A 16,335-nucleotide genomic window follows, 5' to 3' on the forward strand; every position below is an offset into this window, starting at 1 on the left:
CCCAAGAACACGTGGTTTAAAGGGTGACGTAAAAGCTAGAACTTGAAGCTTTAGAGGCAAACGGAGCCTCTTCCTCATTGTTTAATTTAGCATACATCTCAGAGAATTTAACAGAAAAATAAATGACTAGTGGCAGGATAATTTATTGAGCTATTCATTTCTATCTACTGTTCGCTGCCACAGAAGACTGGAAAGATGGGAAAGGTTATTAGAGAATGTACAGGCTTATATTTTCTGGGCTCCTTTGCCTCGGAAGTATTAACAGCAGCTTTAGGCTTTTCAAGCTTCTTTCAGAATACTTTCCTCATGCTCTCCAAGTCCTTTATTTGAGAACTGAACATTTAAAGGGAAGTGGCTGCAAATTCCTCACAACCTGAAGTAAGAAAGCTTATGGTTTGAAAAGAAAAGAAAGGCAATGGCCTAAATCAGAGAGTACTGGATGGATAGGAAATTCGGGATTCAAAGCCTGGGAGACACCACTTCCATATAACCACCCCACAGTGGAGTGACTCTGTGAGTTTCTAGAGAATTGGAGCATTAGTGAATTTCTTTTAATAGACCTTATCCTATTTTGTGTAGGACAAAAATTCATTTATTGATTTAATGCAAAAAACTTAATATACCTTAAAGGCAATTTTGAAATAAACATTTTTAAAGATTTGCAATGTACTTAAAATTTGAAGATACCAACACATATTGGTAGTGTGCTTTTTTACTTATTATCTCTGTCTGAGAGTAGCCAAATGACTAGTCTAAGAAAGGTAACAATGGGCAAGGCCGTAACTAGAATTTATGTCTTCTGTTTTGTAACCCAGTGTGTCTTCCACCTCAACAAACATGTCCCCAACCTTTCAATATATAGTATTTTTATCCTCATCTCTTATGTGCTAAACATAAAAGGCACATGCTAATGTGTGCGAGGTGTAACAGAAGCCCTTTGACAAAAGCTGACATTTTAGTATAAATTTATATGAATCTAGGTGCCTCACAATACAGCAAATATATAACTGTCTATGTTAGAAGTTTCAGGGGGATGGCTGTCATCCACACCTTTCTGCATTCCTATGGCAGTGAGATTGAGAAGGAGAAATAATGCAGGAGGGATTTGATGGTTCTGATGAACTCTAGAAGTTCTGTGATTGTTTACTGAACCACATAATATGAATGTATTTCTCTTTAAAATGGCTAAAAATAATTTTTTTAAGTTCAGTTTGAGCAAGTTGAAATAAGAATCATACAATTACTTCCATGCATTCCAGTGAGACATTTCAATCCAAACACTTGTATAATTTTTGACAGCAAAATCTAGAAGCATTCTCTTTAAAGTGGGCTAAAAGAAATGCTCACTACCAGCGTTCTTCTTTTTTTTTTTTTAACATTTTTTTTTTAACTTTTGGAAAAAGAAATGAGGCTGTATGAATTTGAAAAGCAGAATAATTCATTATTTGCAGATATATTGTTGTTGACCTCAAAAAACCAAGGGGAAAAAGTGAAAAACTATTATAAGCAATGCTATAATTATTTTAGGTGCTAACCAATATATTTTTTTCTAACAGGGCTTGGTCTGCTCATCTTCATACCTCCTTTGTTTAAAATAGCATATGGTCCTTTTTAGGTGCTCAACACATTTATTGAATAAATGAATGAATGTTAAGAGGTTGGATAGATAGTCCACCGCAGTCTACTTTTAGGTAAGGAATTGAACAGATTATACATATACATATATATATATATATATATTTAAATATACATATATATTTAAAGATTTTATTCATTTATTTGACAGACAGAGATCACAAGTAGGCAGAGAGGCAGGCAGAGAGAGAGGGGAGGAAGCAGGCTCCCTGAGGAGCAGAAAGCCCGATGCAATATGGGGCTCAATCCCTGGACCCTGGAATCATGACCTGAGCTGAAGGCAGAGGCTTTAACCCACTGAGCCACTCAGGCGCCCCCAGATTATATTTTTTTATACAAGTAAATTTTTAAAGGTTTGAAAGCATATTCCTTCTGGTTTGCAGTTCTTCACTTATACCTCAGATTTATTTTTTATTTTTATTTTTTTTAGATATGCTTTCTGTAGTTTTTTAGTTTTTTTACATCAATGTACTTGATGGACTGGTGAAACTCTTTTAAGTATGTTTTTACTTGTACTTTCAAAAACAGTTTTAGCACTCCATTTACTGAGGTTATATTAATCCACATATTTCTGCCCTGGCTTTGTAAAGAAGAATAGACCCATTTAGGATAACATAACTTGTCCCAAAGTAGAAGGCTTTAATTACCCACTTTCAGTCTACTAATTGAGACTCACTAAAAGGGAAGTAATTTTTTTTGGCATATTCTTTGAAATTAAATTTATTCATTTAGACATTTTTCAGTAGATACTTAAGTATCTTTATTAGGTGTCTCTAGGATACAAACAGGATACAAAACCCCTGCTCTTGAGAGAGTTTTACATCTTACTCATATTTTCTATATGGGCCAACTATATGGAAGTACTTGAAGTACAATGTAGTATTTTAGTAAATGTAAAATTTTTAGTAAATAATATTTCAGAAAATTTCAGAATTCTCTGGAGAAGTTCTGTTACATTTGTAAATGATCTTCAATGCATGACAAAATCTTTCTGAAGCAGAGAGGATTCTTAAATGTATTCAGTGTTCCATCATTTCAGGAAAAAGCTGGAGATTACAAATGTTAAATCCCAAAGCCAGTCCGAAAATACAGTATTACATTTATAACAGATAAGAAACCCCTGGAGTAAAGAAGAACTGAATTGGGATTTAGGAAATTTGGACACTGATCTCAGCTTTGTTACTAAGTAATTGTTTGATCTTAGGAAAATTATTTAAACTCAGGCTTCAGTTTCCTAATGTCTAGAATAAAGCCTAGATATTCTTTGAAGCTCACTCCAGCTGCAGACTATAAGAATATTAAACTTCCCTTTCTGGATGGCTTTTCAGGATAACATTGAAATTCACCTCTATTATCCATTTAAAGCCAACCATGGAAATTGGAAATCATTTCTGGTCTATTAAAGTGACTTGGGAGCAGATTTCTTATCAACTCAAAGGGTTAAACACATTTTGGTTATAGCACTCTAAGTATGTATGTGTCTCAGAAAGGGGAGTAGAATTTAGATATGCCTGTACTGGTCAAAATGATAAAAAGAATGAATGTACACATACAGCAATTATTGATTCTTATTGGCAAGTGTTAGAGCTAAAAATAAAGTGCTTTATGATTGCTAGGGAACAGCTAGAGATAGTGTTTAAAGTACCTTGTTTTGTTGGGAGGCTGTAAAGCCTTGTGCAATGGAATATCCCATACTACAAAGAACCAGATGACTGTCATTTTGCCCCAGTGCTTCTTCATTGCTTGGAATAAGAAAATAGGCTGCACGTCAGACAGATCCTATAATTGGTAATGTTTTTATGACTACTCACCCCAGGGTAATCAGATTCAAAGCAGGGCTCTTACACCTAACTATTTGCAAAGTAAATTTCTGAATAGCTACTGGGGTATTTAACTACTGATTTAAGAAAAGAAATGTATTTTATTGTCTCTATGGGTATGTGGCTGAATAAATACAGTAAATCAGTTGTTTTAACATTATTTAGTAACAGTACTCTCATAAGGGATTAAAATGCAATCTCAGAATTCGTGTCCCTAAATCTTTTTAAAAAAAAATATTTATATTTATTTATTTGAGAGAGTGTGACAGAGATAGCAGGAGCACAAGTGGGGAGAGGGAGAAGCAAGCTTCCTGCTAAGCAGTTACTTGACTCGGGACTCGATTCCAGGACCCTGGGATCACGACCCGAGCTGAAGGCAGATGCTTAACCGACTGAGCCACTCAGGAGCCCCAAATCTTTCTTAATTTTACTTCCTGGAGTTTTGTGGGTTTGTTAGTTTTTTTTTAATGTAACTGTTAATAAGGTAAGTGCTTAGATTGTCAACAGATTTTTAGCTATTTCCTACCTTCAGGTCCTTAATTTTTGGAAAAAAGAACTGTCTGCTTATGGCATGGAACACTCTGTGTTTTCCTTACCATTGTCCACATTTTTTGGACCTCTTCTACCCTTTCCCATGAAACTTTTCTAATTCTTACATTTAGTGTGTGTGTGTGTGTGTGTGTGTGTGTGTGTATGTGTGTTTAAGTGCAGAGTTGTGTTAGCATTAGTGAAACTAGGTTCTCAAAATCAAGGTTTTAATCATAGGAATATATGAAATGTTAAACTTGCATCTTTAAAAAGTAATTTCATAGAAACAACTGAAGATACTTACATCAACAATCAGGAAATCTAGCCAGCACCAGGCATTGGTGAAATATGTTTGAAATCCGTAAGCTACCCATTTGAGGAGCATTTCCAGAATGAATATGTAAGTGAAGACCTTGTCAGCGTATTCTAGCATGGTTTTGATGGTCTTTCGCTGTTCAATGTATATATCTTCAAAAGCCTGTGAATCAAGAATGTTTTTATTTTACTTGAAAGGCTGGCCTCCCCCAAGTACTTGATAAAATTGCTTAGTATAATATCAGATACAAAGCAGTAATTTGATAAATACTGGCTAATATCTGACAAACATCAGACAAAAGCTAGAGACTAAAACTAACAGAAAATGTTGGCAAGGAAATGTCAATATCTTTACTGATTTAGTATGTTTTTTTTCCCCTGCCTCTCACCCCCAAATCTCTATCTCAATTACTGCTATAAAGACATGTTTTTAGAGAAGTAATGTGAACTCAAGAAATAACTAGAAGTTCTGGTAATGAGTGATAGACTTGGCCTATTCCAACATTACTTTCAATGATTCCCTGACTGATTTGGCTTATTTTGAAAGAGTAAATTAATTATTTATAAAGAAAACAAAATACACTTTTCGTCCATAAATGTTAATATAATTATTAGGGCAAACTGGATGGTATTTGACATGGAAGTTAACATAGTTACAGAATGTCTCTGTAAATGGATGTCTCAGTGAGGAAAACATCTATTAGATAAATACCAGATGAGAAATTCCATTTGGCTGTTCACAGTTTTGATTTATTATGTACTTCATTTTGCATAGTTAAACCCTGGGTGCCATGCTTTGCCAGGCATAGATATACCTTCCCTTTTGCTTCTTAAACTCAGTGTCTGTTTGTGGTATTTTCAGAAAATAAGTTATTTCACTAGAACCTGACTCTTTTCACTTTGCATTTCACTTACCAAAGCACCGCTGCTGAGAAGAATCATGAAGACAATGAAAGTCTCAAACCAGTTGTGTTCAACAATGCTGTAGCAGGTTTTCCGAAGATTCCACCAGACCTTTCCTTTGCCTTCTTCTATACTTACTTGACAGAATGGAAACTTTTTAATACATCCTAAAATATAACATTAAATAGAAGAAGTTAGAAAAAAACATGTTTTGTACAACCTATGGATTTAACAATCACATACATACTAAGTGCTCACCGCAGTAAGTGTAATCACCATCTGTCACGTACAAAGTTATTACAGTATTACTGACTGTATTCTCTTTGCTAAACCTTTCATCTTCATGACTTGTTTGTCTTGTAACTGGAAGTTTGTACCTGTTAATCCCCTTTATCTATTTTGCCCATCACCCTACCCACCTACCCACCTTCTTTGCTTTCCCACCCACCTTCATCTTTTCTAGAAAATATACTTAAATCTTAGATGGGAAAAAGTAAACTTTGTTGCTTTCTTCCATGCCAGTCTCAGATCATCATTTACAGGGTAACTGGGTACTTCATTCCTTAGTCATCTCAACATCTTTCCTATACAATGAATCATTCTCAGTGTTATATATTTAGCCAGGCACCTAAAATTCAAGGAATTACTTTATAGAGGGTTGTATGAATATAAATAGTTTCATTTTTAACACTAGTTAGAATCTTTCTTTGCCTCAAGGCCACTGATGGAAATAGGGTCCAAGAATACCTCTCAGGTCTGGAGAAAAGCTGCATGTTAAAATTGCTTATTAATCTTTTGATGTGATCCCGAATTTTTCACTTCCTTCTTTTCATGCACAGAAAAGTCCCCTGTCTTCTAGGTATCATCCACTTTCAGTTTTCCCAAGCTAATTTATTTTCACCCTCAGTGCTTTTCTTAGTTATACCTATGACTCATCTTGTTAGTCAGTATCACTGTTCCTTTGTCCTCCCCCTCCTAGTTTTCATATTATTTCTCATTTCCATCCATTCCTTGCTCTAACTCTCTGAGCTACTACTCACTGGATTGAACCCAATCACATTGACTCAGCAAATCTTTATTGATTTGTGGGCAAGACTTTGTACTGATCTCTACGAGAGCACTGTTTTGCCTGTCAAGGCTCTACAGTACATCTGCATCCCCAAACAGCTCTGATCACAGCACAAATTAACCACATTTGAAACTGTGAAGGATGGTGTGTAATTACTGCAGCATTTATAAATCAAATCACAATACTGCCAATGAGGTCTGAAGGGATTGCAGTCATTATCAATGAGATGACATTCCAGAATGCCATTTATCTCACAGGGTTACCTTCTCCACATTCTGAAGGGTAAAGAAAACAACAACAAAAAAGACGGGTCAGATCATCTTAAGTGTCCAGGCACAGTCACTGCTATAACATAATCTGGAAATATAGATAAGTTAACTTTTCAGAAGAAAAGAGAAAAAGCAAAGATAAACATGCCCTTACCATTGAAATAGTTCCCTCAAGTGGGGTATTTTTGGTCACTGTAAGAAAAGAGGGGAGGTTGAACTTTAATCCTATTAGAGCTTGTTTACCTTCAGTAAAGCAAGCTTCCGGTTTAAGGTCTTCCTCAGGTTCAATTTCAGCTTGTTCGCCTTCTCGGGGTGGAGCAACATCAACTGTGCTTCCTTCAGATGAGCTGGTTGCATTTAATTTCTAGAAAGAAACCCCATTGCAAATTGTGATTTTTCTCCCTTTTTATTCAGCTTATTTGGAAACTCTTTGTCATAGTGTGAAAAAATGATAGCAACACATTTGACTCTATTAACATTTCTGATAAATTATGTACTAATAATTTAACATAATTAAAGTTCTAATATTTAAAACAATGTAATTACTGACCTGATTCAGACAGAAAGAGGTTAGACAGCATTCAACGTGGGTGATTTGGAAAGGATGAACTGTACTGGTTAATTTGTTTTATGATATCTATTTGTATATGGATGTCGTATGAAATAGTTTAATAAGTTAATTCTCAGGCCAAATCAAAAATAGTTTGATGAAAGTTTGATATGCTGACATTCACTACTGATTATATTAATTAAAATACATCAAATTAAATTGTAATTTCCACTTCTTACGATGGAATTTTTCAGAGCAAAGACCATTACCAGTTGTCTCTAACTACTGTCCATGTTTCTGTAATTTTAGAAAGGAAGAGCAGCATATTAACATTAGTCACAGTCATTATATTTCAACTTTGAGCTATATTTTTCCTCTGGCTTACATAATCTTCTAACTTTACTTAGCAGAAAAATGATGGATCTCTCTCTCTCTCTCTGAACTGCTTAAATGAATTCAATATTGCCAAAGAATTCTAAATGAAATGGAAATTTCTTCATAAATGACATTGGGCAGAATCTGTATAGACCTTTGTTAGGAGCACATTCTGAATTCAACATGTTATCAGGCTGTGAATTTTTCCTTTAAATAAATCGTTGTGGCATGCCACATGGTTAGGAAGAACCCCTTTAATGATACAAAAATAAATATATAAGTACTTGGAGATCACTTGTGAAAACATTATGGATTTGCAGTGTTTTATGAAAACGGATGCAAAGACATGACATACAACACAGCCTGGCCAATGTAAAGCTTTTAGGATGAAAAAATGGCACATGGACATGGTAATGGTTTCTAAGTCCCCATTAACTTTTAAGTGGTAGGGGGTCACTCTGCCCTAGCCTTCTGAAAGAGTTAATGTGTTACTGAAAAATCCCCAAATGACTCCCTAAACATTGGTCATATTGGAGAAAATGTGGCTCAAGATTCTTGATTTACTAATATCATAACACAAATGTAGTTTAATATTTTATAATGTGAACTATTTGGAAAGTATTATCCAGATAATATTTTCTGTGATGTTACTTTGAAGGTGAGGCTAATCATGTCCAACTAAATATATTATGAACATTAAATATATTATGAAAAATAAGTCAAATTGAATTCAATAATAAAATATTTCCTAGTATGGAGTATGCTAATGAGAGAAGCTAGGCCATCATTTTTGGCTGATAGTTCTTAGGATCATTATAGTGCGAGAGTTTTTACCAATAAATTCCTATACTCTTCTGGAGAGGTGAGAAAGGCCATGACATATTTTCTTCCCCCAGGATATTTCTGCTTCTTAACCAGAATATCTTTATTCTTTTAAGAAAATCCCAGGGAAGCTACCACTGTATAGAACTGTAATAGCTTCTGATAAAACGAAGAAAAGGCAGAATAGCTGTTTGAACTCAGCAACTAACTCTTCTTCCCTTCCAATTTCACTGGTGGTTGATGGGTTGAACACTATGACATCTGATGAGTGGAAGCAATAATAACCACTGTGTAAATAAATCCAGTAAGAAACCAAATTATTTTGAGGTTAGTTATAAAAAGTTTCATGTTCTTCCTGTTGGTCAAACCAAGTTGAATAATTTCTTCTGAATCTAGTCCTGGTCCACCTCCTCCATGAAGCCTTTCTTTCTTGCATGATTTCTCCATGCTAAATTTTGTAGAATGTTAGGCCATTATGCTTTTTTGTTTGATCAGATATTCTCATGAATATTTATAAATTATGTATGTACATAGAGTTATACATAGATACAAATTATATATTTATTATTACATAAATGTAAACATATATACCAAAAATACACACACATACATATACAAAAAGACCCAAGCATAGAATGGACACAAAATAGTTATATCAAATTTATAAAGAGCCAATAAATGAATGATTGATTGCATTTCTGAATTACTCTCATAGAGAGAATTAGTGTTCAGATAGTTTCATCTCTCTACTTTGTTGTATAACTCAATAATGTCCTTGACAGAAGTTTATTTAGTTGTATTAGAAAATACATTTTTAATGAATAGGAATTATTTAGTTAATAATATTTTAGCAATAAAAACACATGCTATTTCCAAAATGTTTTTCTAAAATACTGGCAGATAGTCAATAAAGAAATACAAGGGAAGAAAGTAATCAGTATATGTGTATATATACACAAATACATGTATATTTTTCCATTTGAAACCTCTAGAAAACATACTGTTCTCATTTTACCAGTGTTAATATAAGGTGAAATGTTCAATTTTTTGCATTATAATAGTCTGCCATATAGTCTACAGGTTTCATCTTATATTTAAATACAAATATTTACATAAAACAAACCCAAATGGCACAACTACTAGTAGCCACTAATCTGAATGACAACTGAATCTACTCTTTATCAAAGACTGACCTACGGATGTATTTTTGGATTAGTACTGTCTTTCAATATAAATATTTCTGTGAATGTGGTTAACATGTTTGAATAGAAATGCTTTCAATTTTCTAAATAGCTATGTGAGGTTATACATTTATATATTGTAAAGATTGTAAAGTAGAGGGTCAGTAGTGAATTCATTTGCCTCTATCTGCATGGTATTATGAGGCATAACTTGTGTTTTAAAAACAGACATCTCTGAACCCTTGCCAAAGCTCCACATGTATTCTGCTCTTTTAAATGAGCAGAACCCATTTTACATGGAGAATTTCTTCACTATTATTCAGGAGTTTTTCTGAATATAAGGATAAGCTTTTTAAACTTACACTTCTTAAGGAAGCTTCTTAAAGAATGTTCAGTCTTTTAGACCCTCATGCACTAAAGCTTAAAAGGTAGTTGGTAGGCAAGGGTTCATTTCACTAAGAAGTGTTTTGTGGGGGGCTCCTTTCCTTATGAAGTTTGACATAAAGTTAATTCTTAACTTGGAGAATCAGGCTTATTCATGTTGTAAACTTCATAGGCCCCTTTTTCACAGGAGGTCATAGGAGAGTGCATACATTTTATTCTATGAAGTTACAAAAATCTTGTATCAACTGCATAAAATTTCAAAAGTCATGAATTTATTCACATTTTTATAAAGTATAACTTAGAGTGTATTCTTATTAATGTATAACAACTTAACAATTACGATATACTGCCTGATATGCTTTAGTCATTGTATACATAAAGAATTTTACAACTGTCTTTTTAAATAATTCATTTCTGCCCTAGAAACTACTTAAGTATTTAAAATCCTATATGTTGATATAATACCGTCTATGTGTTCTAAGCAGTTCCTAATTAATTTCAGTACTTTGGCAGAGTGTAGTCTGTGATATATTTTATCATAGCCATACCAAAATGACTTCCGTATTTATTAAAAGCAAGTAACTGATTTAAAAGCAAGTGACTGATGATAAACACAAAGAATAACTTACTTTCTTTATATTGCCATAGCTGTGATACTACAAAGGTATAAAAAAAAAAAAGCAAAGAAAACTGAAATGAAATTTTCCATATTAAGGAACTCAATACTATACTAAATAACTAAATTAATACTTATTCAGAAGTAGTTAGAAAAATATAATTAGTTATATAGGCATAACTATAGAAAGCTTCCATATAAAACCATATAGTACAAGCTCCAACTTGTGTTCTTGTACTATTTTCTCCTTACTCCTCCAATATTTTATGGCACTTAAGGTTTGATTCTTCCATCCCTTGTAGAAAGTACTGAGTCTACAGAGGGATGATGGCTTATGCTCTACAAATGCACACTGGAAAGCAGGTTTTAAGATGCAACATTCTCCAGGCCTAATTCAGCCACAGAAAACATGCCTGGCTATAGCAGAAGCCTGGCGCAATACTGTGGAAGCTGCACGCTGATTCAAGAACCATGTTCTCGAGGACATGGTCCCTGAATATGAAGTTTTCGAGAAGATTAACTGCAAATACTGTTCATTAAGAAATGACAGAATCAGCACACATAAAGGCCACGAGACAATTTTCCCCTCTAATAACATGAACTTATTTAGAAATTCCCCATTGTGATGAATATTGCTCTTGATTTTTATCCAATTAAATAATGAAATTTTAACTTTCAGAGATAGAAGAGAATGTTAGCAACTGGCCTACTTCCACTGAAATGCGCTTACATTTCATTTGTTTTCAATCAGCTATCAAATGTTTAACTCTTACAAACTGCTGTATGATTCAAGAGGCAAAAATAAAAGATTCAGCCATTACAGATTGCCTTTAAAATCTAGCCATTTCTCTCACAACTTCGGAGTTTTGTCTTACAAGTAGAAGAGGAAAATCTTTTGGTCACACATACTATTAGGGCCTTAGTCTGATCTTTTGGATATGCAAATCCATATCTTGACTTATAATATTTCCCTTAAAGAATAGGTAGACACACCAGGTGGCCGTTGGGCTGCTTGTCCAAGGCAGGAAGAATAAGACTAAAATCAATAGCTCTCTTTTCTAGACCATTTATTGAATGGTTAAGTGTATAAACCACATGCATGTGGTTTTTGCCTCAACATATTTTAAATGTGCAATAGCCCTGGTGCTTCTTTAATTTTAAAGTGGCCTTAAAAATAACATGATATTTGAAAGTGAAAATAACTGTGTGGTAGTTGAAGAGTAAGGTAAAAGGGCATCAAGAAGCCAAAAGAAAAAAGCTGGTTTATCTTGAGAAGATATACAAAAATTTAAATCTAAACTAGTGTTAATTAGGTTTTATTTCAACAGAAGTACATGAAAGCACCAAAACAGTTCTCTGAAGGTCAATATGGGTTTAAAATGGTATTCATATACTCATCTGTGCTTCTGGAAGAGTTGCCTCACATTCAGTTTCTCAAAGAATGTTTGGAAGATGCTGAGAGCAAGACAGAGAAAGCCCATAGGTACTTCCATTGCTCTCCAGATTCTGAAAACAGAACACAGTGCCTTTTCCAGAAGGGCACATGCTTGGGATCTTAATCAAGTATCTATTTTCAGTTCTATGAAGGCTTTGTAAAGGAGGGAATATTGCTATAAACTTGATGTAAAAGATAATTTTCCAGTACCATTTAATTCTATTCTGCTTGTGAAGAAAGAATGAATTAGATTTTTTTCAACTGGTCAGTGTTGGTTTACACCACAAAATTAAAAGTAATTGCTAAGTAAAAATTGCATAAATCAGGGACCTAGATACCTTTTTCTACAGTTCATTAATAATTTTATTTCTGAATTTGTTGAATTCTCCAGCTAATTCTCAGTTATCCCTAAGGAAGAAGAGAGAATGTATGAATTAAACCTAGAGACAACCCCAAACTCTAGTTAGATACTCTTTTTCACCAAAAGTGTTGAAGTTGCCAATACTCAAGAACTTTATTCTACTTTTGTTTTGTAATTTTCTTTCCAGAACCCACACTTCGGCTGAGATTCCAGTAAGCACTGATATCAATAAGAGAAGGTTGCACAAAGAGAATAAACTAAAGGCTTAATCCATAAACCTCTAGTAATCTTGGGAGATGCCCTTTACTTGTCATAAAACCATAATTAATACTAAAAAAACAGGACATTTTCTGTGTCTCTTTTTTAGCTGCTTAGTTTTAGGGAACATTAAGGTAGATTAGGGAAATTTTTTGAAAAATGGGTACACTGGACCAATTAATGATCAAGATGTGAACTACCCATATCATGATGCTTTCCTTCTTTTGATTTCTTTGCAGTGAACACTTACGATTTTACAATATGACTTAAAAACTTCCCTAAACTACATGAAATCCAAGATATGTGGTGCCCAAATACATACAGACTATGGCCCTTCATATCCAGAAGCTTATGATCACCCTGCTTTTATTTTTTATAGAGCCTTTAAAAAAAAACATGAAAGCACACATTTTTGTCTGGAGCAAATGAATTAGAAGGGTTGGAAATTATATTCATGAATCTGAATATAATCTAAAAATGGCACTATCAAAAAAAATCCCATGAGGCTCATTTTGGTAATACAATTTACTTATAAGGGCTGAATCAACAACAACAAAAAATTGTGGTCTCATTTTAATGAAATAAAAGCAGAGAAATAAAAAAAAATGCATGCTCTCTTAAATTCTTGAGTATGTTGTACTTTAAACATTCCTGTCATGTTTTAAAACAGCTATAAATCCTATAGAGCATGCAATTATTGCTTTTCAGAGTTTAAAAGACTAAACTGGAAGACTCATTAGCAGAATCAAGTATGATATGGGACTGCCCATTTCTCCTGACCATGCTATGATGTGTCACACAATTCAGCAGAGAGCGGCTGGGCACATCTAGCGCTTCCTTGCCATGGCAGGGGAAGGAACAGCTGAGTAGCATGCAGGCCAGTCAAAATTCACTTCGAAAGTGATTGTACATGTACCACTTGCTTGGGTAACCTGGGTAAAAGTGGTGGCCCGAGCCTCTGGCTGGTTAAAAAACACCAGAGCTGCACTCTTGATGGCTCCAGCTTGATTTTACCCCTGTGAGAAGTAAGAACGGTAAGTAGTGAAGGTCACGGTATGATATTTCTAGAATGTGCTTTGGAATTCAACTTCAGATACGATTCTTAAGAACATTTATTCCATATCCTCATCTAGGAAGACAATGAAAGCTTTTAAAAAATTAAACTGTAAAAATTCATAGTTCTATAAATATTCCAAGAGATCATGATTACGTGAACTTTAAAAATACGAAAACAAAATTCTACTTTTTATCTTGTCACAAGATTTGTATAATTCCAAGATTTCCCACGATAAAAAGATCACTATTTTGCATTTCATACCTTTCATTCTCTTACATTTTTTTCATGCCAAGCTTTGTAGTTGTTTTCATACCAGCCTGTTTATGTTAGTGAGCCATATATGTGGATATAATGAATATAGATATATAAACATATATTATAAAAATAATATCAGCAATTCTTATCTTTATTTCTAACACCTTTCAGGGATCATTCCTTCTTAATTGTACTATAGCTAGATATGCAGTATTATGAAAATGTAAAGAGTAGAGTGACTAGAGTTTTCAAATACTATCTAAGTTAGTGATTAACTTACTGTTCCCTAAAGCAGATATATTACAAGCTTTTTAAATCACTTATTAATCTTTTAATGAGAAATGTATCACTCCATTTGTTTAGTTTGTATGATTTCTTACTTTGTCAGTAAAAAGAAAGGATATTCTGTGTTCTTCAAAACATAGCTCAATGTTCTTTTTCTATTTATGGTCAAAAAACTCAGAAGCATGAACCCAAGTGTTACTTTATGCATATGTTATTTTTCATTTGTGTGTATATGTGTGTGGGCAATAATTATTAAAAAAGAATAACCCAGCCAACGTAACTATGCATCTGAAACATGACCTGTGTTCACTGCTAGCAGTTTTCAGAAGTTCCAGGTTAAAATGAACTTTTCTGGAATTTATCTAAGCCTACTGTAAAATGTTAGAAAATGCTGATTTTTTGCTTTTTATTTTTTAGAAACATTATATTTTTAAACTTTGTGTGAGCATATATGAGAATTTCCTGTTAACATTTTTTGTGCTAACTTTAAAAATCATATACAATTTATTGTTGAATTTATTTCTACCATGTGAAATAATTTGAAATTTTATCTTAGCTTTGTAAAAGTATTTGATTTTATATTTAGCTTGATAAATTTTCACACTATATATACATTTTAAACAATTTCATTACACTCTGTAATTGGTTTCCATGTACCCAAAATTTAGCTTGGAAGAGGATGAAAGGATTATAAAGAGTCACCTAAAAAGGAATTTTTGTTCAGATGATAAACTGTTTTCTAGACAGTGTGTCTCTATATACCAAATTTATGATGTTCTGGCCATTAAAAAGACATGGCAATGAGGTGGTATCTTTCTAGGCAGTCATTTGAAATATCTGCAGGCATTATAGAGTTTTTGAAATATTCTGGAAACCAACTTTTTGGTAGAAAGTAATTAAGTATTTAATTTCCATAAATCCAATGTGATAAAACCTGTGATATTAATGTAACAGAATTTCTCTACCTCTTTGGTTTTTCTGCCTCTTCTTGACCCCAGATTGACCCCTAGTCTTGTCCCTAATCTTCCCTTATTTTCTCTTTATAATTCCTTCTTTGGTAAACTCGTCTATTTTTAAGGAGTCAGATAATTATCAAATCTGTTTTTAAACCCTGATTTCTCACCCAGCCTTTTCCCCCCAACATTCTCACTTCTAATTCAGTATATTCCAATTGACTTCTTCCCCTTACCACTTACACCTGGTAACCTTTCTAAAAAGGCCATTTCAGAGAGTGAAATTACTGTTTTTTCCAATTTCGTAGTCTTCACTAGTTTGTCAGATTGCCAGAATGTCTCAGTGCCCACACGTATTACCTTATCTTAGCCCAATATTTCATCACCTCTTTGCTATCAAATGGTTGTTACCACATTCCTCAAGATAAACCCTTTCATCCCTCACTTTGTTTTACTCATTGATATCAAATAACCTTTGCTAAAACATCACTTTCTTTTGCCCTTCCCCTGCTTCAGAACAAATAGCTCTGTATTGACTATGCAGGCAATTCTAAATTTTTCTACTTACTTCAGAGACTTTACAATCTGAAAATACCTGAATCACCCAAACAAATTTCCATTGTTTTCTCAACGAATACTTTATTCATGCTGATTGTTCCACTGCTGTACCTCAATACCAAGCTCATTCTCAACTGTGGCTTTCCTTCGGTAGGGTTTTGCTATGATTTTTTAATCATACATTTGACCCAAACTTGGAAGCCTATTTCGATTTTATCTCTTCCATTTAGCAACTTGCTATGTTCTTGCTGTTCTTAGTACCTATAATTTTTATATTCAGTCCTGCAGGATAAAACTTTTTAATAGGTCTTTAATGATTTTGAGAATTAGTGTCGGCTTCCTCAAAGATGTTGAGATTTCCCACAGGGAGATATGTTGTCGAGCTCTCCTTTAACTCTTTTTTACTCTTAGTATGCAGCAGAATGCTGAGTTCACAAAAAATGTTCAATAATTGCTCATTAGCTAATTGTTATTTTTTCTTAAATAAATCTTTTAAGTGATGAAAAATAAAATTAGACTGAATTTTTATTTTCTCAGAATGAGCAATACATACATTAGAATTGAAAGCTCAGTCAGTGGACTTCAAGTGGAATTCCAGGAATATTATACATCATTTTGTATATGTTTTTACCTTTAAAAAATATTTTCAAATTTACCATCAAAATATATCTCAGCAGCACCAAAATGCCAGAAAGAAAGGGTCAGG

At 33.6% G+C, this 16,335-nt stretch overlaps 1 protein-coding gene across 1 annotated transcript in view; it reads right to left on the minus strand.

Annotated features, from left to right (window-relative positions):
* LOC132013797 (sodium channel protein type 3 subunit alpha) overlaps positions 1-16,335 on the minus strand; it is a 107,044-nt gene that overhangs the window by 11,607 nt on the left and 79,102 nt on the right. The window contains exons 19-21 of the mRNA XM_059394095.1: positions 6,783-6,903; positions 5,214-5,368; positions 4,288-4,461 (exon numbers count right to left, since the gene is read on the minus strand). Of these exons, the coding sequence (XP_059250078.1) occupies positions 4,288-4,461; positions 5,214-5,368; positions 6,783-6,903 (450 nt within the window). The remainder of the gene's footprint in view (positions 1-4,287; positions 4,462-5,213; positions 5,369-6,782; positions 6,904-16,335) is intronic.

This window comes from Mustela nigripes, chromosome 3 (genome assembly GCF_022355385.1).
Source record: "Mustela nigripes isolate SB6536 chromosome 3, MUSNIG.SB6536, whole genome shotgun sequence".
In the NCBI taxonomy this organism is placed as follows: domain Eukaryota; kingdom Metazoa; phylum Chordata; class Mammalia; order Carnivora; family Mustelidae; genus Mustela; species Mustela nigripes.